Source organism: Dreissena polymorpha, chromosome 12 (assembly GCF_020536995.1).
Source record: "Dreissena polymorpha isolate Duluth1 chromosome 12, UMN_Dpol_1.0, whole genome shotgun sequence".
Taxonomy (NCBI): Eukaryota; Metazoa; Mollusca; class Bivalvia; order Myida; family Dreissenidae; genus Dreissena; species Dreissena polymorpha.
In genome coordinates, this window is record NC_068366.1 from 38,347,226 (window position 1) to 38,373,107 (window position 25,882).

Genomic DNA, 25,882 nt, shown 5'->3' on the forward strand with positions numbered 1-25,882 from the left:
GCTATTGCAAAATAACGTTAAACGATATGAGGTCGATGTAAATCAACCTCATATTTATAGGAGTACAATGTGACATACTTGAAATGCGAATCTCCCGAGATTTTACGGTCATATGATGTTATTTCTATTTTTAGTAACATACCATGTGCTTAAGTGTTTTCAAATTCAAAATGACATTTCCCAGTATTTTAGATTATTCTGGCTTGTTTTGTAAACAAATTGTAGTGTAATTACAAACTCAAAGTAAATATTATTTAAAACTACCTGATTCACACTGAAATCAGTCTTATAATCCACCAGACGTAAGTTGTTTATCACAAATAATATATTTCAGAAAACGAAAGTAATGTTTACAATTTCAGCAAAAAATGTCAAGGTCGATCTGAAAGTATCCAAATGAAAACTCGAGGTGAATCAGTTCTATAAATGGACATGATGAAATATACATGTACTGGAATAAAAATGTTATCGCATAATTGTAACCCGGAGTTATTTGCACAACTTACTAGCTATAAGTAATTAATTGTTTACCAATTGCAATTAATTTCTCGTATTAATTATGACTCGTATGTAACACTTGTTTACAGTAGAAAAGTGTGATGATGATGCCCGAAACCGACTTTAATGTACTGTACTAGTTACTGATTTTATATTACGTAAATGCCAGTTTAACTTCTTGCTAATCAAGCTGCGATAAAAACTTTACTTCATGCCCTACATCAATCAAAAATAATGGTCGATAGTTAACCCCGCCCTCATCAGCATTCGCGTAACCGATTGGACGATAAACATCACAGTTTGACGGCTCGAAAATTACCTGATACCTTGTCAGCATTTAAATGACTGTGTAATGTGGCAAGAATAATTGATACGCGCGTCTTATCAGTGGATTATTCATTGCCCCATGTGGTGTTTATGGCGATTACTTGTGAAAGTAGGTACCCAGTTCTCTTTTAAAACAGGGAATATTGATAGAGAAACCTTGATTTTGTTTGACAATCTCCAGTTTCTTTTACTGAAAAATACACTGATCGGAAAATTTCAAGCGCCCGGGGGACTCTGATTTCGAAATTCAAACGCCCCGGCGAGGGATCGTTAAATGGCCTGTGGAAAGCACTGGACCATACCGAGTGCTCTTTTAAAACAGGGAATATTGATACACTGATAGAGACACCTTGATTTTGTTTGACAATCTCCACATTCTTTAACTGGAAAATACACTGATCGGAAAATTTCAAGCGCCCCGGGGACTCTGATTTCGACATTCAAGCGCCCCGGCAGGGATCGTTAAATGGCCTGTGGAAAGCCCTGCGTCCAGTCGCTATTTTGTAGGCAGACGACAATATTAATTGTGTATTCAATGTATACAGTGTCTGCGCTTGAATCATGAATGACCCAATATTATCCAATAGCTCCACCCATTCTCACATTTCATTTGCCAACATCATTTCATGTGTAAGCGAGCTTGATATTGATTGGCCCAGCTAGCATGCCCGCTTCCATAACAAGAAAGTCACGCATGGTCGTTTACTATGGTGCAGACCAGGTTTCGCTTTTTATTTGAATGCTTATGCTGACAATAAAACCAAAATGAAAACCAGTCCGGATTTGAATGGCGGACAATTTCGGCACATTTCAGCTGCTTGATAGGACGCAATTTTCGATATTTTTATTTGCAAAAAACGTGCGTACCAAGGACTCTCGATTGGTTTGGAACATGCTTCCTATTTCAAATTTATGCGTACAAATACGCATAATTAAGCGTTTTCGAGAGCCCTGACCGTAATACAACGACTTGCTCCGGAACCTCCGAGTCTTCGTGTATAGATAGATCGAATGGTCAATTCAAAACTTTGGTTTGATACATTTTTGTTTGGTTTTGTGTTTGTTATGCTGTTTTAGGTTGATTGAATTAGATTTTATAAACAAACTTGAGACTTTTTTTTTACATCGAATTGGTTAAATCAGGAAGAACTCAGGGCTTGTGCTGTCGTTCGCCATTAGAGCCATTTGCGAAAATATCGAGAATTTGGCTCAAGAAAATTCTGATTTGCGAAAATGCTTAAATCTCTCAAATCTTTATTGAATTTATCCGCCATTTAAATCCAGACTGGTTTTCTATAGTTTTCTCGTTTGTTTCATTGAAAGTGTTCGCAAATTGAACAATAAACGAAAACCGGACTGCACCGGAACATGAGACATCGCTCGACCTAAAAATATTGTTATTGAAGCGCACGTGGAAGCTGGCCCATCAACATTGACTTCGCTCCCACATAATACATGTATTGGGTCAATCATGCGTAGACACTTGGAATACTTTCGTCTGCCAACAATTTAGCGGCCGATGGCAAACGTCGTATTTAAAGATAAACAAATGACAAGAAGAGCAACAATAACTAATTTCTCAGCTGATCACTTTAGACCTTTCTACCAACTATCGATCTGAATTAAAGGATGATCATTAAATAATTAGTTTTATGTTGATGATGTTACACCTTTCTGTCGATAATTGACGTCATCTTTTGAAATAAAAGGTGATAATTTACAAGTTGTTTTTACCCACAAGCTATGCTATTGTATGCCATGTTCTCATACATTCGTGCTCCTTAACTATGTATTTCGCGCATGCGCATACAATGACAAGTATTTTTAGCATTGTATAACTTTTATATCCTCAATAAAATACTTTATTCGCAGTTTTCATCCAATCTTTATGAAATTTGGTCAGAATGTTTATCTTGATGAAATCTGGGTTGGGATTGTATTTGAGTCATCTGGGGTCAAAAACTAGGTCACTAGGTCAAAAACTAGGTCAAATAATAGAAAAACCTTGTGTAGACAGTAGAGGTCACAGTTTTCATCCAATCTTTATGAAATTTGGTCAGAATGTTTATCTTGATAAAATCTGGGTTGGGATTGTATTTGGGTCATCTGAGGGTCAACAACTAGGTCACTAGGTCAAAAACTAGGTCAAATCATAGAAAAACCTTGTGTAGACAATAGAGGTCGCAGTTTTCATCTAATCTTTATGAAATTTGGTCAGAATGTTTATCTTTATGAAATCTGGGTTGGGATTGAATTTGGGTCATCTGGGGTCAAAAACTAGGTCACTAGGTCAAATAATAGAAAAACATTGTATAAACAATAGAGGTTACAGTTTTCATCCAATCTTTATGAAGTTTGGTCAGAATGTTTATCTTGATGAAATCTGGGTTGGGATTGTTTTTGGTTCATCTGGGGTCACAAACTAGGTCACAAGGTCAAATAGTAAAAAAACCTTTTGTAGACAATAGAGGTAACAGTTTTCATCCATTCTTAAAATTTGATCAGAATGTTTATCTTGATGAAATCTGGGTTGGGATTGTATTTAGGTCACCTGGGGTCAAAAACGAGGTCACTAGGTCGAATACCGTATTTTCCCTATTAAAGCGCGCGGTTTTTTACCTCCAAATTTCAAATAAAAAAAGTTAATGCGCGTTATATATTGATACAACGCTATCCTGGCTGCTTAATTGCAAAAAAATATTGTCATAATCGTAAATATTCATAATAGCCGCCATTTTTTTATTCCAGAAAACTACACCCTATAATCTTACAGACTGAAGGGGCCGTTATCGAAACAACAAAAAGTCGGTAACGGCAGATATGAACGGGGTAGCATTAGTTATTAACAAAAAATAAAATGTTTGAATAAAGTATGGGAACATTTATTTGTCTGTGTTTGTGCTTTTCTACAGCCATTTTCGGTCCGATAAGGCAGCTTTTGTTAGACTGGTAAAGGTATTTGGTCTTTTTTGCAGGTAACCGTAGGTGTGAAAAGGTACTTCTTAAGTGTTTTCCAGTTTGGTTAAGGTTTTTGGCGCCTTCATTGTTCATCACATTCATGTCTTTGTAGTGCCACAAACAATAACCCAACTTGTCCAACATAATAGACTGCCAGTTTAACGTCAATACTGACATATCTAAACAACTGTTGCCCTGTCTACCATGCGCCACAAAAATTTTATTCAGCATTCAAATTTAAAGCCCATGCTTTCCCCGAGGAAAAATGATACACTGAACAAAAATTCTTATTTTCTCACGTTTTACACGAAATGCACGTGGACTGTTAATCTGTTGCTAGAAGATTACAAAATTGTCAGAAAAGTATAGTGCTATGCAACCCATGCTCCTAATCAGGGTCTTCCCCAGGCCATTTAAGCGCCCCTTGCCGGGGCGCTTGAATTTCGAAATCAGAGTCCCCGGGGTGCTTGAAATTTTCCGATCAGTGTATTCTTCAGTAAAAGAAAGTGGAGATTGTCCAAAAAAATCAAGGTTTCCCTATCAATATTTACCAGAAAGAGATTGATAAAAACGGAATAAATGGAATTATCGGGAAATAAATAGAAACTTGAAAAATAGTAAGTATTCAGTAATAGAGTCGGGTTGAAACGGATGTATTGGGGAATCGTTCGAGTCGGGATTTTACTATCTGTGCAGAAAAGTTTTAAAACAATTAAACAATTTAAAAAAACATATTTTTAAATGACTGGGGGATTTTTTTGAAGAGTCATAGCGCACCAAATGACGTCTTTTGACGCTGTTTTTCTTTGAGTTATAACGCACCACAGAATTGACACGTTAAATTTAAAAAAAATCAAAATCGGGAGGGGACACCCCTCCCCAACCCACCCCCGGGGCGCCTGAACAAATTCCTGGGGAAGGCACTGGCTAATCATGATGACGCTTCCTATGTTGAGAGCTTAAGCTTTCCAATGCCCCGGATTATTGGATTGCGCAATAGTAAAATAGCAGCAATTTTTGGTCCGATTTGGTGGTTTTATTGACTATTAATTTTCTTTATGCATATTTGCATCAATAAAACAGCCTGCACGCTATACAAAGTAAAATTCGGTAATAGAAAAACCTTGTGTAGACAATAGAGGTTACAGTTTTCATCTAATCTTTATGAAATTTGGTCAGAATGTTTATCTTGAGGAAATCTGGGTTGGGATTGTATTTGGTTAGTCAATTGAGCGATTCAAGGCCATTAATCTGTGAATTGGTAATTTTTACAGGGAAGTTTGATTTTACAAATTGAGTAAATGATTGCATTGGGAATGGTGCCGTTTTAGGGTACCAACTTTATATATATACATGAAAAATGCTCAGAGCATGTGTTTTGTTGACTGTCCACTTTTGCTGCCTATTTTGACCAGTTCTGCATTTTTTTTATAGTGTATTTACAGTGATATTTTTTATTGCAATAAAGTGCACCAACACTTCTCTCTACCATAATGATATTTTTTATTGCAATAAAGTTCACCAACACTTCTCTCTACCATAAAGTAAGGTCACTTACCGGTATAAATGTTATGAAATGACTTTTTCTTATATCTTTGATTTTTTTCTTTCAGATGGCAACACAGCTGCTGAGATTGCTAGAGCATCCTCTTTTCTTTGAAGATGTTCAATTTGCGCACAATATTGTTTACCAGTCAGTGAAAGCTCTTAATGAGCGTGCTTACACTTTCATAGATGAAGCATTGGCTGATGCAAGAACTGTCTTGTGCTCGTATGTATTTTTTTTTCATTTTTCTGAAGACAGAAAACCTGCTTTAATCCTATAACTTAGAAGAATTACTATTATTAGAATTGTATGTGTTAATTAGTTTTATAATATTTAAATGTAACAGAGTGCTTAAATAAGAAATTTCAACGAAATTTAAATATATTCTCACTGTAAAAATTAATACAAAAAAAAATATTACAGACCGGATCTGTACATTTTGCCAAAGACACCAAGAGCTGAAAGGAAAACCAGAAGGATTAGAAAGTCTTCACCAGAGAGTACAAAGCCTTCTGATAATGTGGAAGAGCAGGACACTTCTAGGTAAGGATTGTTCACATATTTATGGATCAGTGTTTAATTGTTGTCGACAGTTATACAATTTCCAGTGATGTCTCCCTCAGCTTAAATTAGGGAGAAGTGAGGTAACTTACATGTACATGTGAAGGGGAAGTGGTTTCTTTTTACCACAAAATCATCTCTTCACTTGTTTTATACCCCTTATAGCAGCATGACGATCATCATTCCTCATAACAGCATGGCAATCATCATTTATCAAAAACAACTCACATTTGGCTGTTTGGAGGAAATATAAACAAATATAAAGAAATACACTCAAGTGTCAATTCAATGTTGTGTTTTTGATGTACTTAACTTAGTTTACCAGATATATTCAATCCTTAACCCGCTATGTATGCATTAATTGATCAGCGTCATTACTGCTGAATTAATTTCTGTAAGAGAGGCCTAAATGGCTGGTCAATTTGGGGTCAAGGTCACTGAGGCTTATAATAGATTTTCCTTCACACTTTTGTTACAGTTTCGCATAGCGCCTTCAATATTTTACCGATCTTTTCCATATTTGGCATGTAGATACCGTGAATTGACCTCTACCTTTCGATGAGGTTTGAGGTCACTGGGGTCAAGGTCAACTAGGCTAATAAAAGATTTTATCAAGGTCACACTTTTTTCCAAACAATTAATCCATATATTGACAAAGCATCATCGGGGAGCATCCATCAGTTTTACTGATATCCTTGTTTACTTCTAGGTCGAACATCAACAAAGTCAATTTTATCATATTTATTTTAAAGCTTCCATTTTTCAGAACTCGTGGCAACCCCAGGAAGAGGCTTGCCACTGAGACGTTCTCTGATGATGACGACTTCCAAGATGCACCTGCCAGCAAAATTTGGTAGAAAAATTATGTTGTTAAGTTAAATATGCACACTGACATTGATTTTTTTGGCCCATGATTAACAGCCTCTAACAGGCTGTTTCCCACTTGCAAAAAGTAATTTTTTTTCCCAAAAATCTGACTAAAAATTCCCAAAAAGATGCCAAACCTGTTTAATGAACTAAATAATTGGTTTATTATACAATTATATAATGCTGTCGCACTTTACAATATAATATAAAAATGCAGTTAAATATGCACTTACAAAATATTTGAATACTGTTATTTATAATCATTAACCAGGTTTTCCGAAGGAAAAAACTGGTTATTAGATTGGCGAATGCGGGCGGGCTGGCTGGCTGGCGGGCGGGCGGAACAAGCTTGTCCGGGCCATAACTATGTCGTTGATTGTCAGATTTTAAAATCATTTGGCACATTTGTTCACCATCATTGGACGGTGTGTCGCGCGAAATAATTACGTCAATATCTCCAAGGTCAAGGTCACACTTTGAGTTCAAAGGTCAAAAATTGCCATAAATGAGCTTGTCCTGGCCATAACTATGTCATTCATTGTGAGATTTTAAAATCATTTGGCACATTTGTTCACCATCATGGGACGGTGTGTCGCGCGAAATAATTACGTCGATATCTCCAAGGTCAAGGTCACACTTTGAGTTCAAAGGTCAAAAATGGCCATAAATGAGCTTGTCCTGGCCATAACTATGTCATTCATTGTGAGATTTTAAAATCATTTGGCACAAATTTTTCACCATCATGGGACGGTGTGTCGCACGAAAGAATCACGTCAATATCTCCAATGTCAAGGTCGCCACGACTAAAAATAGATTTTTTTAAAAAACAAACTTACAAATGGGGTTAATTTTGTTTGTTCATTTCAAAAGTTCAGTTTGACTTTTCTCCCTTTATCAGATTTTTTTTCACAATGAAAACCTGGTTTTGTGACAATTTTGTCCCTTGCTTTAATAATGTTTTATGTTTCCTAATTGTATGCTTTAATGCGCTGTTTTTCCCAATCCTGAACGCAAAGGCTGTAAAAAATAAAGCAAAAAAAACACTGACACATACGAGCGTGGATTTCACTTTATTCCTTCCATATTACTATAAAGGACTTTTCCAGCCCTGTTGTCTAAGAATATCATTATTACTGTGAAACCATTTATTTTCGTCAGCACGAAATTTCGTCCTTTTTAAAAAAAATGACTATTTCGTCAGCACTTAAATTCGTCCATTTCTTGTTTTGAAAAAAAAGCGTCCGATTTGTTTGTAATGTTTGTAATACATGTTATACGCGGTTGCGAAAAAATCGTGCTGGGGAAAGAGGGGTGACACGTGGTAGTCACTTGCAGGAGGTGGGCCTTGTTTGGCATATGCCAATTAACAAGTCTGTTATTTTAGGTGATAGTAACTGTCCCTTATTATTTTATGTCATTGACACGTTCTTTGTTATGATAAGTAGATAAGTGGGACTGAATAACTGTTAACGAGTGTTTTAAACAACGAAGCCAATTGCCAATTAGTCTTTTTCCATTACAATCATGGACAACCAAACACAAATCAATATGTTCTTTATTAATTTGTAATAAAAGCGCAGAATATATTTCAGTCAGGTGTTGATCACACATCGCCATATTTTAATTGCGTTAAATAGTATTGTCTTTTATCCGGATTCGCCGCTTGTTGGCGGTATAATCTGCAACACCCCTGAAAAACACAATACACACAATGGGTAATAAAGTTGTTAACAATTAGCGCTAATCAACACTATTATACCTAAACGAAGTCGACGCATTCGATACAGCCTTATTGCATTCGCATTTTACAGGAAATGTCAGCTGTCAGTACACTGTATAATGTACACCCCTTTGTGTCAAAACCAGATTTAACTTGAGTGTGAATAGTCGACTGTTTCATGTTCTTTGTATCAATACCATCCGGGTATCTGTACTATAAGTATACCAGACTACAAACAAGGTGCGCGCTTCCGCATATGGGTAATTGGACGTTCAAAAAATGGACCCACGGTTTAGCGTTCACGCCGTCGCACGCATTTAGCAATATAACTCGTTTTTTTTTCACCATTTCTTTACTTGCATAAAAAATACTAGTGGCGTATAACTTACCTTGCAATCTTTTTTTCTCGCATTTTGCAAGTGTGCGAGTGTTAATTTTGAGCCCTGTGTATATGCGTGAATTACGTTGGATTTAAATGCCTCATGCCTACGGTAATTTAGTCTTATTTGTTTCAAATATGGGACATGATTGTTCGTTAGGATCTTGAATTCGTCCATCGGTCGAAGGACGAAAAAGACGAAAATTAATGTCTGACGAATAATAATGATTTCACAGTATATTCCTCTTCCATCCTTAAAGTTTCTTTAAAACAGATGCTACATGTTTTAATATTTGTTGTAAACTATAGTATTTTTTCATTAATAATGGATAGATTTCCCTAAATTTCAATATTGTCAATTATTTAAACATAGGAACATCCTTAAATTTGGAAAAATATTGATTTTGATATTGTTTTTGCAGCAATAAAGAATCTACACCTCCAACTGCTCGCCGGAATACTCGAGCCAACACAAGGGCTGCAACCACATCTCGTGCAAGGGCCACCCAATCCTCGAAACCAAAGAAAAAAGCCAAGAGTCAGGAGCCAGTGTTAAAGATAGATAAAGAAGATGAACAAGAGGTTGAAATAAACGATAATGTGGACGGTAACCCAACCAACAAATCGGAGGAAGCTGCCAAGACCTCGAAGAAATCAGAAGATCATAATAAGACTCCAACAAACACCCCAGTGGTATCTGAGCTGTCCACAAACAATTCAGGGGATCAAGAGGAAGAAGAGGTTGAAGAAACAGTGGAAGAAATTGTTACTTGGACACAATCAGCCGCTTGTTCTATTATAGCACCACCACTTAGAATAGTTTCAACAAATGAGGTCAAAAAGACTCCTGTCAATAATAAATCAACTGTGATTGAAAACTTCAACAAAATGAATGTGAAAGAAAAAGTGCATGCTTATGAAGAGATTATCTTAATTAGTCCTGGTCCTGTGCAAAGCAAGAGGAAATCGTCCAAGTCTGAATCATCACCAACTCTTTTCACCCCAGAAAACAAAGTTCAGACGTCAAGCACTATGCACACTCCAGACACGGTGATTCCAAATAAGCAGGCAGTGACTGTGTTATCTGACAACAATTCTGAGAGTGAGAGTGTAGAATCTGTGGAGGCAGAGACAGAGCCTGTGAGATCAGCGAAAAAAGATACACCTCGGCTAAGCATGCCGCGAAGATCTAGACAAAGCCTCAGGAGATCATTGCATATTTTGCCATCAAAACAGAAGCTAACTGAGGTAAATCTCTTCTTTGGTGAACGTTTTCGCTTGTAAGGTTGCTTTTATGTGCTGCAGTTTTTAAATCATTTATCAAGCTGAAGTTTGTAAAAATCATTTACTCATCTATAGCCTGAATACTTGTGTTATGATGAATAAGGTTGATAACTTTTGATTTAAAAAGTCCAATTAAATAGCAGGGGTGTGATTTTTCCGCGGGTTTCCGCAGATCGGGTTCTCCGGGGTCATTCCCGCAATTCGCGTAAATTCAGGAAAAAAATGGTGAAAGTAGGACCGAATTCGCGGATGTATTTCATAAGCGGCCCGAAATATCTGCGGCCTGCGAAACCTCTCCGCATATTACACTGGTATTCTGTCTTAGCATTTTTTTAAACAAGCAATGTCATTGGCTGTCGCTTGCCAATCTTCCAATTAAAATCGGTCTTTTAAAATGTGTTTCATATTTCCTTGGTGATTCGATTGCAAATGGCGTCTTTGTGAAACGTTAATGAATACGAACGGACGAATCTCACAAAATCTCAGAGATTTAACAATTATTGAAAAAAACATAATTAAATGGGAAAGGGAAGAAACAACAGTGGATATAAATCAGAAAGCGATACCACTTTCTGAATCGGTACGAAAGATTGACTGTCTTGGTAAGGCTGAAGTCATATTCTAGTCATGTGAAACAATATTGAACTACGTAAACTGTGGTAAATTGTCGTTAGTTGAACACTGTTACATTGTTGACCTTATGTAGAATTTAAAGGCATTAAGCTCAAACGAAAGATTGCGGTCATCGTTCACAGGTATCGGAACACTCATTGATTTTGATCACAATACTGGTGACTGTGTAACATGTTAAGTGATTTCAAAAAAGATTTTCACAAAAAGATCTTGTTGATTAGTTTAAGATGGTGTTTGTTTAAATGTCTGTTTTAAGGTTTGTCATTGCGTTATGCATGCAATTCGGGTAGTCAAAATCAGTCTACAGAATTTTCCTCCCCTTTGACAGACTTCACCTCAATCACACCCCTGAATAGTTTTGTCTGACTACACTAACAAGCATTGTTCAAATATTTTGTAAGTGGATTTAGCCAAATTTGCCAGTGTCTACATGTAACAAACTTTGATAAAGAAGCTTCTTTTGGATAAAATCATACCTAATGTATTTGCTCAATAGATAATCATTGCTTTGTAGGCTGAAACAAAACCATTAAAAACAAGGACTAGGTTGCGATTGAAGAAAAAACAAGCTGACAAGGTATTTCTGTATGACCATTCTGTGCACATTGTGAATGTCTTTATATCCAAGAGGTTTATATTAGAAGTGTGAAGTCTTCTTTTTGTTGATTTGAATATCCATGACATTGATGTATAATCTTTATTTAGAGAACATTACTTGCAGGTTACGATCCTTTAGTACAAACCTTTTTTGACATGAGCATAACATCTATCTATCCTCATGTAGTGATCATTGATGTTGCCTTCATCATGTGTATTATGTCTTATATAACTGAGGCTGATTAAATGGCCTCTTCTCAATAAAAATAATTCTTTAAAATCATGCAGTTTTTCCCCAAATCAAAACTTACATAGGCTTTTTTGTTTCCCAAATCAGCTATTAAAAGTGATATTTCTTTACAAAGTCAAACGGCTAGAGCCTATTCCCAATTAAAATGAAAAAAAGCCCTTAATATTAAATTTCTGAAACCAACTCCTCCAGGAAGTAACGACAGAATCGGCCGAGAGTGCGACAGAGTCAGCAAGCAGTGATGTTGAGGGTGGTAGAGACTCAGTGGGTTCTCAGGAGAGCTGTACAGAGTCTGGGAGAGACGTGCGTGAGGTCGATACGGAGGCTGAGGACCGAGAGGACAGGGAAGAGAGGATGGAGGTGGAGCAAGACGGCCAGGCAAACAGCAGGTACATGAACTACAATGTATGTGACACAGTGATCACAGTTATTGGCTAAGATTTTCAGTTATGTATATATAGGCTAGCAGGTTTGCAACATTTTTTTGGTCTCGTAAGTACTAATATATGACTGGACTTGCTTGGTCAAACTTCTTATTTCTGTGACTGCTGTGTGTACCATTGAATTGTGCAAAGTATCTTAAGAGAATTAATACAGTTAATTTTAGGGCTTACTTGCTGACTCAAAATTTTCTTTAGGCATTTTTAAGCATAAAAATTCTTTTAATTTGAGCTCTTTTAGGCTATCCTTAAAAAATTGTTTGTTTGGCATAACCCGACCCAGGTAAATTTTGGTGGGTAGTTAGGTAGGGATTTAATTTTTTTTTATTTTTTTTTTTTCTGACATTGAACTCCGACATATACCAAACTGAAAGGTAATTATCAAATAAAGCTCCAAGTCTTCTGCCTCTGGTAAAGATTTTTCTACACCGTCCGTTTCACCGCACGTGTATTCGTTAGTCTATTTTTTCTATAAAGAACTTCCAAAATATAATCGACGAAAAATACTTTATCTGAAAAAGACAGTTAAAAAAATTGTACTCATTTTGCACATGAAATATAATGTGCATATCAATTGACTGCAGAAAATGAAAACAAGTAACCTAGCAAATACGTAATTAATTTACTGTTTGGTTGACATATTACTTTACAATAGCATAGTTTGTGAGTAAAAAACAAAAAAGTAATTATAACATTAAATTTCAATCAAGAACAGAAAGGTGCAACATCTTCGACATGTAACTAATTATTTAATTATCATCCTTTAATTCAGATCGATGATCGTTAGAAATTTGTAAAGTGATCAGCTTAAAAATAATTTATTGAGTGTAACGCTTCTTTTCATTTGCTTATTTTTATACGACTTTTGCCATCAGCCGTTATATTGTAGGCAGACGACAATATCAACTGTGTATTCCATTATCTGCGCATAAATGACCCAATATTACCTGATAGCAAACTCAATGTTGATTGGCCAGCTACCATATGGGCTTCAAATTGTACATGGAAACAAACAGAAAAATAGTTTAAAAAACACTCCGGATTAAAATGGCGGATGTTTTCAATGAAATTTAACGAGATTCAAGCATATTCGCAAATTATATTTTTCTTGAGCCAAATTCGCTATAACCATCGCAAATGGCGAACGACAGCCGGAGCCCTGTAATAGTGAGCATTTATTCCAATAATAACACGTTCTCAATGCTCGCGCTGTCGTTCGCCATTTGAGTCATTTGCAAAACTATTGAAAATTTGGCACAAGAAAAATCTAAATTGCGAAAATCTAGTAAAATTTCGTTGAAAACATCCGCCATTTTAATCCGGACTGGTTTTCTATATTTGTCTCTTTGTTTCAATGAAAGTGTTCGCAATTCGAACAGTTAACGAAACCTAGTCTGTACCCGATTAGACATTGCTTGACCTTATTGTTAATGAAGTGCAAATGGTAGCTGGCCAATCAGCATTGAGCTCGCTTACACATGACATGACGTTGTTGAATGAAACGTGTGGACGGATGGAGTTATTGGATAATATTGGGTCATTCATGCGCAGATGTATAATTTGAATACACATTTAATATCGCCGTCTGCCTCCAAAATAGCGACCGGTTGGAAAGTCGTATAAAGAGATAAGCAAATGAAACAAAAACCTGACAATACCCATCAATAAATATTTCTAAGCTGACCACTTTTTATCTTTCTACCGAATATTTACTGATCTGAATTAAAGAGTGATAATTAAATAATTAGTTATATGGCGATAATATTACACATCTCTGCCGAATTGAATTGAACAGTGATAATTAATTAATTTGTTTTTTTACTTCCGAACTATCCTTAACGACAGCAGCGTCTTTTAATTAAAGGGATACGAGAAAAACAGGAGCGGTTTTATTGTATTTAAAGTCTAATTAATGGCATATGCATATGTCAAATAAATAGGCGACTCAAATAAATACCGGTATGTGTTTTGTTCATTGCTATTCTAGATATCCTTGAAAGAGCATTCAATTAAATGACGCAAATAACAGAAAAGGATAAAATGCGGAAAGGAAAAATTGAGCGGAAAGAATTTTCGGCGAGCCAAAAAAAAAAAAAGAACAAATCATTTGGGCCGATTTTAGTGGGTCGGTCGGGATATGCCAAACAAAAGAATTTTTAAGGATGGCCTTATGGTGATTTACAACAAAAGTGTTTTAGTCCAAACAGTTGCTTAAACCAAATTGGCTTATTTTGCAGATGGAAGAGAAGAGTAAGGACTGTCTCTTGCTGAACAGAAAATCACCTGTATCAAATAATTTAACTGTATATTTCTAGACGAACAAGAAGTGTTGAAAAGCCTGCTGTGGAGATAACTGCCCCAGTTCCCAGGCAGTCCACTCGCACAAAAACGAGGGCAGCACAGAAGTCAGTCACTGAAGTGGTTGAACAGGATGTGCAACAAGAGTCGGGTATATCTGGCAGTTTCTTTAAGGTTTATTGAAGAAAAACTGTTAACAATTACTCAACTTTTATAACTCCAAATTTTGACCACCTTGTTTTAAATGGTTGGTCTTCCTGTAATGCACACCTTGTTGTCCAAAAACTGAGTTATCCTCTCCTCAGTCTACTTCTTGATCACACTCCAGATAATACAAGTACTCTGGAAAAATCTTAGTGCCTGTATTTTACATGTGAATTGAAAATTAAATCATAAGTTTTTCTTGTGTGAAACAATTATCTGGTGCTCTGGAGTGAACACAGAATTTCAATCTAGACTGAGTGATACTATAGTTATTGTTTAAATACAGCATAATGTGACAGTTGAAGATGACTAACTTAATCAATCCTCGAAATTCAACCTTAAAATATCTATGTATACATTGCACAGCAATGAATGAGATGGATGGTGAGAAACAAGAGAGACCAAGGGTGACCCGTTCCAAGATGCGACATCCTAAGGTTCAGGAGACGGCAGATGCTGGCAATGACTCTGTCTTCATGGCCCCTGGTACACCAGTGAGAGCAAGGTAGGCTGTTGGGGTCAGGGCATGTCAGTGTAAATCTAACATAATCATCACTTTCAGGTACGAGATCAATGATAAAATGTTTTATATTAAATCATTGAATGAAACTTAAGTTATCATAATTGGACCTTATGGAATTTTATGTTTTATTTGTACAGTTGACAAATACCATACATTACTTCAAATCTGCATTATTTAGTAAGAAAATATTCAAGAATTTATGTAAATTATGAGTTTTGACTGATGAATCTGGAGGTATAATCCTGAATATGATGACTATAAATTTATATCTCAGGAGTCCTGCTTTTGTTAACCCTATCCAACTCACATGGTAAGTGATGGCAATATGAAACCAGCATAAAACCAGAACAGCCAGCAAGTTACTCACACGGTGTTTTTTTTTCATTCAAAATCGGGTCTGGTAACCGGACCCATTCCCAATGGAAAAAAGTATATATCTTCCCAAATGGGAGCAAAAAATTCCCAATGGAAGGTTTCAAAAAAATAAAAAAATTATATTATTATTTTAGATCACAATATTTTGTTCATCTCCCATCCATATAAGTTCAACTTAGTAAATATAATACTGGACACACTTGTATCCTCAATTTTCAAGCATTTTTTAGCAAAACAACAACAACACTAATTTCCCAATTTTAGTCAAAACGTCACGAATTTTCCCAATCCAAAGGGACCGGACCCTCTTCCCAAAACGGCCGGGGAAAAAAACACTTCCACAGTCTGTTCAGGTTTTGTGCTGTTTGCTGCTGATGAGTATCTAAGGCTTGAAAATGAGGCCTATAAAACTTAAATATATTTAAAAGTTTAACTAGAAATGGCGTGGCAGAGGCCGACGCATATCCCCACACCGCATGTTTGACCCAGGGGGCACCCCAGGATTGGTAATGGGGCCATGCATACTTGAGATTGACCGTATTGTCATAAGAGATGTTCAGTATCAATTAGAAGTGAATCGGTGTAGAAATGAAGAAGTTAATGTAAAATAACATATAAGACACAATGCCCTCTCATGCGATGCTTTGATTTATTAAAAAATATATATCATTTGGCAGGTTCATTCCTTACCTCTCTTTAAAGCTTATTACTTTCCTTGGATTTGTTTTTTTTTACCTTTAAGTTTGTCAGAAACACAATGCCCCCTCCTGCGCCGCTTTGATTTATTTAATTTTTAGCGAGGCTGTTTTCGGAGAAAACCCGAGCTATTGTCATAGCCTGCTCTTCGTCCACCATAGGCGTCTTGCTAAAACCTTAACATTGGCCATAACTTTTTAAATATTAAAGATAGCATCTTGATATTTGGCATGCATGTGTATCTCATGGAACTGCACATTTTGAGAGGTAAAATTTCAAGGTTAACAACATCCTTCAAGGTCTAGGGTCGAAAAAAACAAAGTAAAGGGAAGTAATAAGCTCTAAATGGACATAGTTATCTGACCTGCCCACGTTTATATTTTTGTTAAATAAATCAAAGCGGTGCAGTAGGCGGCATTGTGGTAAAAGGTCAAGGTCATCCTTTACGGTCTATGGTAAAAAATACAGATTTAAGGGAAGTAATAAGCTTTAAAAAGGGAGAATATTTATTCAATATTGAGCATAGCCACTTTATATATTCGGCATGCATGTGTATCTCATGGAGCTGCCCATTTTGAGTGGTGAATCTATAGTCACGGTAGTGGCTTTTAATTATTTGCTACTTAACATAAAGATTTGTTACAGACAATTATTTTCAAGGGAAGTAATTTATATTATTATAAATCCCATATTATATATTTCCTTACCAAGAATTGAAGTTCTTTTCACAGTTACTGTACAGATTTATTATTTTGATTATTTATAACCCAAATGAATGATTTGTCAAAGTTTTGTTTTTTTAAATGATATAATTATAATTTCTTTGATGTTCCTGTGGACTAATGTCCATAGATACATGATCAACTCTGACTATGATCTTTTTTAACCACAGGCCTTGGTTGTCAGTGATGTCTGACATGGTCATAATTGACTGTGCAGGGTTTTTTTACCTTATATAACAGACGCCGAATATCGGCGTCTTCCCCCACCAAACTAGGCTGGTTTTTTCCCCTTTCAGAACCAAAAATTCCCCTTTTTATTTATAGAAAGATGTGTCTCATGATTATAATATCTCAATTCTATTTCAATTTAATCTTGCAAAACGTAATAAGTTATGAAAAAAACAATGAATATAGTGCAAACATGTACAAATGTATTGTCATAATGACAGAATAAGTAAACAAATGCCCCAAAAAGGGGAACGCCGCGAAAATTCCCACGCGCACAATTTTTCCCCAAAGTGGAAAATCCTGCGTAAAATTTCCCCCACATAAGGGCTAAAGGCCCCTTCCCCCACAACCCAAAAAAAAAACTGCTGTGAGAAACTCCCCACCCACCCCCGGTTGGATTGGACAAAATTCAAGGGAAGTAAAAACCTTTAAAGGGAGATGATTTCTATACCTGCCAAATGATAAATAGAAATGTTATTTCAATGCGGCGCAGTAGGGGCATTGTGTTTCTGACAAACACTACTATTGTTGGGTCACTAGGTCAAAGGTCAAGGTCACTGACCTCTAAAAAAAAACGTTATGCGGTGCTCTTGTTTTATATCATTTGGCAGGTTCATTAGTTACCTCCCTTTAAAGCTTATTACTTCCCTTGGATTTGTTTTTTTGACCTTTGAACTTGAAAGATGACTTTGACCTTTCACCACTCAAAATGTGAAGCTCCATGAGATACACATGCATGCACAATATCAAGTTGCTATCTTCAATATTGCAAAAGTTATGGCCAATGCACCATACTGGGGGCATGAAAATGAGTGAAAATACCATTTGCTAAGGTACTATACACGCGTCTTGAAGTGTATCTGAGAGGTAATGGGTTAAGGGTACTGGTAATTTCTGTGATTTTTCCAGTACCCGAACTAAGACCCGCAAGCGTCAACACGAAGACGAGTCTGAAGGTGAGACTGCTCAACCCAAACGCTCCTGTACCAGCATGTCCAGCGTTACCAGTGTTACCAGTGACGATGGCAACCACACACCCACAAATGGAGAGTATGTACATTTGTATAGATAACCTTGGTGCTCATGTGACTGAACTGTTGACATGCACCTTTGTACTGTTTACTATTTGTAGACCGGAGATTAAAAACAAAATGCTTGTGTAAAGTTGTGTGTTGTAATTTTATTATACAAGTCACTCCAAATAACAAATTTTGTTTTAAGTGTTGGTGAATTCACAGTAAAATTAACTTTAAAGAACATTATTATTTAAAAATTTCAACATAAGGTTATTCTTTATCTGAAATGTATTTATAACAGTCTATTCCTTATGTGATGTTTGCTTATCTGTCTGTGTGCTCTCAGCTCCAGCGATGATGAGTCGCCCAGCTGCCCCAGGGACAAAGTGATACGTCCCCACCCCCAGTCCTTCCTGGCCAACCTAAACAAGACCTCCAACAACCCCCTCCGCCCTGCAAACCTCAACAACATGCTTGTCAAGTCTTTCATTGCAAGAAATAGTCCAGCTCCAAAACCAACACTCAAGGTATGCTTTCAATGTATTTACAGCTCCAAAACCAACACTCAAGGTATGCTTTCAATGTATTTACAGCTCCAAAACCAACACTCAAGGTATGCTTTCAATGTATTTACTGTGAAATCTTGTAGATTTTCTTACTTGATGGCTTAAGAAAAATTTCTCCATTATTTGCAAAAGCTTTTCGCATTCTAGGCACAACTTGCACATATGACAGTTATATATTATTTTAATTGTTCTTCTTGTGCTATGTAAACATCCTTTTTCCTTAGTATGTCCCCCACCACTATAGTGGGGGACATATTTTTTTTGCCCTGTCTGTTGGTTTTTATGTCCCCCACCACTCTAGTGGGGGACATATTGTTTTTGCCCTGTCTGTTGGTTTTTATGTCCCCCACCACTCTAGTGGGGGACATATTGTTTTTGCCCTGTCTGTTGGTTGCTTGGTTGGTTGGTTGGTTTGGGCAAACTTTAACATTTGCCATAATTTTTGCAATATTGAAGATAGCAACTTCATATTTGGTATGCATGTGTATTTCATGGAGCTGCACATTTTGAGTGGTGAAAGGTCAAGGTCAATGTCAAAGGTAAAAAAAAAAAATCAAAGCGCCGCAGAAAGGGACATAGTGTTTCCAACAAACACATCGCTTGTTACTAATTTATATGTGTTGTGTCTTCTTGCTATAGGTTATTTAGTATTCTTGCCCTTTGTACAGTTTATGGACATTTGAATCAGAATTCTGAGGGGTGGATTTTCAGAGTTAAATAAATTCTTGTTATACGTTGAATTTGTATTGCTTATTGACTGGTTGTTAATAAAGTTGCTATTTTTATGCTGTCTTTTTTAGGAGATACAAGAGAAAAAGAAGCGTGAATTAGAGGAGAAACAGAGAAAGGAGATGGAGCGAATGAAGAAACGTGAGGAGGAACACCGCCAGAAAGTGGAGGAAATGAAGAAGTGAGTACTTACAATGGGTAGTGTTCTGGCAAGGTTTCATAAAAGGTGGGACAAATGTAGGAAATGTTATATTAGACAAAGAAATCCACTAATTTACGGTCCGATAAAAATGTCACATTTTACAAATACACGATATTTTATAGACAGTAGATTCCACTTAATTGAATATCGGATAATCGAATAATCCGGTTAAATGTATATGATAAACAGTGATAACATTGGAAATATAACTGATTCAGTATAATTGAAAACTCCGGATAATTGAATATTCGTGACAAATGGGCTATTCAATTAAGCAGAATCAACTGTACACAAAATTAAGTGAATCCAAAGTATCAAGATATGGTAATTATTTAATAAGCGACAATATGACACACACACACCCCCCATTTGTTTTTAATTCCATGTTTCACACTGTAAATTCTTTTAGATACAGTGTGCTAGGCATCTTTTTGTTCAGTGTTTGTAAGCCATACTGTTGTGTGCAGGCGACGGGAGGAGAAATGGAAGAAGGTGCAGGACGTGCGGGAGATCCAGCTGGAAAAGGAGAAACAGTCGAGGCTCGAGCTCGAGAAACGCCTCAAGGAGAAGCGACAGAACACGCTCAAACAGCGCGAGGAGAAGATGAAAGAAGAGCGAGAGAAACAAAAGATCAGGTAAGCTTTCCTGATATTTTGCAGTCATTGAACTATGCTTGAGCCTGCTAGTAAGCCCTGGCCCTGATTTCTCAACAATTATCCAGTATGCTTTCAGAAGAAAGTCGCTTACTTTATTTATTTGTATTACTACATAAAAAAAGTTGATTTTGTTATACAAAATACTATTTATAAAAAATAATGGTAATTGATGGCCTTATATTGTTAAAAATAAGTTTTTAATAGATAGAATAAATGATTTGTTGATTTTTATTAGCACGGCTGTTTTTGGAGAAAACCTGAGGTATTGTCATAGCCAGCTCGTCTGCGTCGTGCTAAAACCTTAACATTTGCTCTAAAATCAAAGGGCTTCCACCTACAACATTGAAACTTCATATGTAGCTGCACCTTGATGAGTTCTACACGCCATATCCATTTTTGTGTCACTAGGTCAAAGTTCAAGGTCACTGTGACCTCTAATATTCTTCTGACAAGCTTTCATTTATTCCAAAACTACACCTGCCGAGCGTTTGCACCCGCTATGCATAGCTCTTGTTTCAATAAGTTCTAGAGGATTTTCTTTTTAAGTGTGTATTCCTTTGAGAACAAAATCAAAGTATAAGTAAATGTTTAAGTGGTATGTTGGCAGGCCTTTTTCTGCCTTTCTCACGGGTCCGATAATCGGACCCATTCCCAATGCCAAATATGGATGTTTTTTCACAATTATCAAAAAAAACATTCCCTATTTCTGACCGAAATAATCAAAGCCGAAATATGCGTTTCCCGGTAGGAACCGTGTTTTAAATAATCGGGCCTCATGTTTTAGTGTGCCAATTGGAATTCCGCAATGAACGTCACCGTATCGAGTGTTCCATAATGCAAATTTGCGATCTTGACACTTTAGACAAAATGGCGGATGCTTGTGTCTATGCATTTCTTAAGACACATTTACGGTCATTTTCGGTCAGAATTAGCTTTTAAATATTGAAGTGCCGGATTATTCAGAATTATCAGGTCTGTATACAACAAGTAATAACCGTGTGTAAGCATTAATTATTGTAAATTGGTTGAGAATCGATATCAATGGTCTGAGGTAAATAAATGTGGTTTAGTTTCACTTTTAATGTTACTGTGGTTCGAAACAATAAATTTCAGTACACAATTACGGAAATCGGACCCATTGTAAAAAAAAGTCGCATAATTTTAAAGTACTATCGAAGTAAAATACGATAAATTGACCCTAAAGGCACACAAAAACTGAATGTTTTTGTGGGGAAATACTACATCCAGTCAGTCTACGGTTAACCCAGAATCTATTATCTAGTTCTTTTTGAATGCTCTGTTCTTTTATGGGTTTGCAACTAACCCAGAATCTGACTCGCCCATTAACATTCCCAGTAGTCCAAGTCAGAATGCCAGTTTGTGTTCCCCAGAAGGGGTTTCTGAGCAAGCAAGTGATGAACATTCGCCACTACCAGATTCAGAGTCACTATACTTTGTAGCTTCTTAACATGTCAATACTGTACATGAATGACGATCCGCTTTACTTTTGTGTTTCAAAAAATAAATAAATGGTTGCCTTCATACATTTGGCATCTTGAATTTTGAATAAAAATATGTTGAATGCAGGTCCTTCGACTGTGAATATTCATAAAAAAATCCTTAATGACATATCGAGCTATGTATTGTATGTGAACTTCAAGCATAACAAAGTCTGTGTTATTTTTTATGTTGTTTACACATACTAACGTAAACAGTGGACAATGACTGTTGCATGGTAAAAAAAAAAGGTTAAATACTTTCTTAGCATTTTTGGGCATGTATGAAAACATTAGATTTAATAAGAAAAAATCAGGTAAATAATTTCCCAAATAATGCTTTTGCCGATGAAAATTCTTCCCAATTAGGAAAATTTCTCGACTCAAAAAATCCCAATTTTGCTAGATACTTTTTCCCAAAATAGACAGAAAAAAGTCTGGTTGGGTATTGAGGAATTAGTTAGGCATTGTTCAATCTTTTTCATTCATACAACAAATTAATTCAGATGTACATTATATACCTAGACTGCATAACCCTTGCAGGAAAGGCGTACATTGAGAACAAAGTTTATATTTCTTGTTGAAGGTTACAAAAGATAGAGGAGGCAGAGGAGAGAAGGAAGCAGGAGGAGGCAGAACGGCAGAAGAAAGTACAAGAACAGGTTGGTGGCATAATCAGTGTTATAATATCTACAGGTTGGTGGCATAATCAGTGTTATAATATCTACAGGTTGGTGGCATAATCAGTGTTATAATATCTACAGGTTGGTGGCATAATCAGTGTTATAATATCTACAGGTTGGTGGCATAATCAGTGTTATAATATCTACAGGTTGGTGGCATAATCAGTGTTATAATATCTACAGGTTGGTGGCATAATCAGTGTTATAATATCTACAGGTTGGTGGCATAATCAGTGTTATAATATCTACACCTTTTGGATTCTCAATCATGAGCAATCAGCCTTTTCCTGGCTATTTGGGGAAACTGCGTTTGTTTGTTGGGAGTTTTTTATGCCCCTTGATCAAACGATCAGGGGTATATTATTTTTGGCCTGTCTGTCTTTCTGTCTGTCATTCTGTCCCAAAACTTTAACCTTACAGTAAAGTTTTGCAATAACTTTTGAAATATTGAACATAGCAACTTGATATTTGGTATGCATGTGTATCTCATGGAGCTGTACAATTTTAAGTGGTGAAAGGTCAAGGTCATCTTTCAAGGTCAAAGGTCAAAAATTTAACACTTTAATATAGTAAAGTTTTGCAATAACTTTGGAAATATTGAACATTGCAACTTGATATTTGGCATGCATGTGTATCTCATGGAGCTGCACATTTTGAGTGGTGAAAGGTCAAGGTCATCCTTCAAGGTCAACAAAGGTCCACACAAAAAGCAGCGCATTAGGGGGCATTGTGTTTCTGACAAACACATTGCTTGTTTCATCAGTAAAATTTCCACTGATTTTGACAAAAACTAATTTAATATAACTCTTTATTTTATGCTTTCCGGTGGTTAATAGAGAAATATCAGTGAAATAAAACTAGTATTCCACTGTTTTAAACAGTGAAAAATAACAGTGAAAAATATTGGTATTTGTCACTGTTTTACTGTGAAATGACGTCAAATTTTCGACGTAATGACGTCATAATTCCAGCGAAATTATCCAGTTAAACTCATTTGCATAGAAATAAACAGTGAAAAAAGCATAAAATAAAAAGAAAATTTGTGGGATTCGATGGAATATTGATTTTATTTCACTCGTGATTATAGAAAATATATTTTTTCACTCATGGCTGTGCCACTCGTGAAAATATTGTTTTCTATGATCACTCGTGAAATAAAATCTGTATTCCACCGAATCCAACAAATATCCTCTATTTATTATAATGCAAATTTTAAGGAAACATCATATAAATTATAGTTTTATACTTAGATATAAATGAAATATATATATAAATGAAATATAATTTAGATATAATAGTCATAAGACACTTACATTAACAAAAAAATCAAAATGGGACCCTTTTTGCATTTGGAATTGGTCTGTTTAATAGACCTGTAGGAACGCCAGGAAAAGGCCTGGCAATACATAGCGAATATTACACTAGTATGATCCTGTGTTATGAAAAGCACATTGCTGTAGTTATCATTTACAATTTCTGTTGTCTCCAGCTGGAGAATAAGCGGTTTCATGAAGAGCTGTTGGCAGGGATACGGGAACACGAGAGGCAGGAGAAAAATGAAATGGCTATATGCAACCAGCATGAAACCAGAACAGCCTGTGAGTGACTCGCAGTATGTTCAGGTTTAATGCTGTTTGCTGCTCATCAGTATCTGTGGGTTGGAAATGAAGCCTTAAAAACTGCAATCCATTTAAAAGTCTTTAATGAGATTTTCTAATGGACTACAAACAGTTTGAAATATGTTGGGTAAAAAGTTTTAGTGTCACCAAAAGCTCATCCCAGCAATATCATTTGCAATTTTGTAATTTTTCCAGCTGGAGAATGAGCGGTTCCAGGAGGAGCTGTTGGCACGGAAACGGGAACACGAGGAGCAGGAGCGGCAGCAGAAGATTGAGGAGGAGAAGAGGCGTGCTGCCGAGAGGCTGGCCGAGGTGGAACGTGAGCGGGAGAAGGAGCGAGAGAGGCTGCTGAGGCTGGAACAGGAGAAGAAAAAGGAGTGGCAGAAGAAGAAAGAGGAGAGGTAGGGTATGAGGAGGAGTGATGGATTATAAATTGACAACCTATTTGAGAGTTGTTAATGGTCTATGCGTTGCAGTGTTTTGCATTAATTGGAATTCCCGAAATGGCAATTAATGATATTGTTAATGTAGTTCTTTTCAGTGCTTAAGCATTTTTTAGTGCTAAAACATAATAAAAAAAATAAGAAGAATATATTTGATATTTTTATTGATAGAAAGGTCAACATTTAAATATTGATTTTGGTTTTTGTTACCAATCCTATTTTTCATGTTTTTAGGCCCCTGGTAGGGTGGCATATAGCAGTTGAACTGTCCGTCAGTCAGTCAGTCTGTCTGTCCGTCCAAAAACTTTAACATTGGCCATAACTTTTGCAATTTTGAAGACTTAAGCAACTTGATATTTGGGATGCATGCATATCTCACGAAGCTGCACCTTTTGAGTGGTGAAAGGTCAAGGTCAATGTCATTCTTCAAGATCAAAAGTCAAAAAATACAATCCAAGGGAAGTTATAAGCTTAAAAGGGAGATAATTTCTAAACCTTCCAAATGATATATTGCAATTTTACTTCAAAGCGGCGCAATAGGGGGCATAGTGTTTCTGATGAACACATCTCTTGTTCAATTTACAGGGATTGAGATTTGTTGTGAATTAATTTATATTTCTTTTTTAGCTCATCTATTTTTTGAAAAAAAATTATGAGCTATTGTCATCACCTTGGCGTCGGCGTCCGGTTAAGTTTTGCGTTTAGGTCCACTTTTCTCAGAAAGTATCAATGCTATTGCATTCAAACTTGGTACACTTACTTACTATCATGAGGGGACTGGGCAGGCAAAGTTAGATAACACTGGCGTGCATTTTGACTGAATTGTGTGCCCTTTTTATACTAAGAAAATTGAAAATTTTGGTTAAGTTTTGCGTTTAGGTCCACTTTTTTCAGAAAGTATCAATGCTATTGCATTCAAACTTGGTACACTTACTTACTATCATGAGGGGACTGGGCAGGCAAAGTAAGATAACTCTGGCATGCATTTTGACAGAATTATGTGCCCTTTTTATACTTAGAAAATTGAAAATTTTGGTTAAGTTTTGTGTTAAGGTCCATTTTATTCCTTAAGTATCAAAGCTATTGCTTTCAAACTTGCAACACTTACTAACTACCGTAAGGGGACTGTGCAGGCAAAGTTATGTAAATCTGACTGGCATTTGGACGGAATTATGGGCCCTTTATACTTAGAAAATTGAAAGTTTGGTTAAGTTTTGTGTTTTGGTCCACTTTACCCCTAAAGTATCATAGATATTGCTTTCATACATGGAACACTCGCAAACTATCATAAGGGTACAGTAAAAGGACAAGTTGCATAACTCTGGATGTCATTTTTACGGAATTATGGCCCTTTTTTGACTTAGTA

At 36.2% G+C, this 25,882-nt stretch overlaps 1 protein-coding gene across 1 annotated transcript in view; it reads left to right on the forward strand.

Moving 5' to 3' along the window:
- LOC127852898 (inner centromere protein-like) overlaps positions 1-25,882 on the forward strand; it is a 49,194-nt gene that overhangs the window by 17,315 nt on the left and 5,997 nt on the right. Inside the window, exons 2-15 of the mRNA XM_052386932.1 lie at positions 5,397-5,554; positions 5,753-5,872; positions 6,657-6,743; positions 9,279-10,104; positions 11,288-11,350; positions 11,813-12,009; positions 14,376-14,509; positions 14,929-15,067; positions 18,016-18,156; positions 18,469-18,649; positions 19,489-19,598; positions 20,087-20,254; positions 22,358-22,433; positions 24,269-24,474. Coding sequence (XP_052242892.1) covers positions 5,397-5,554; positions 5,753-5,872; positions 6,657-6,743; positions 9,279-10,104; positions 11,288-11,350; positions 11,813-12,009; positions 14,376-14,509; positions 14,929-15,067; positions 18,016-18,156; positions 18,469-18,649; positions 19,489-19,598; positions 20,087-20,254; positions 22,358-22,433; positions 24,269-24,474 — 2,606 coding nt within the window. The remainder of the gene's footprint in view (positions 1-5,396; positions 5,555-5,752; positions 5,873-6,656; positions 6,744-9,278; positions 10,105-11,287; positions 11,351-11,812; positions 12,010-14,375; positions 14,510-14,928; positions 15,068-18,015; positions 18,157-18,468; positions 18,650-19,488; positions 19,599-20,086; positions 20,255-22,357; positions 22,434-24,268; positions 24,475-25,882) is intronic.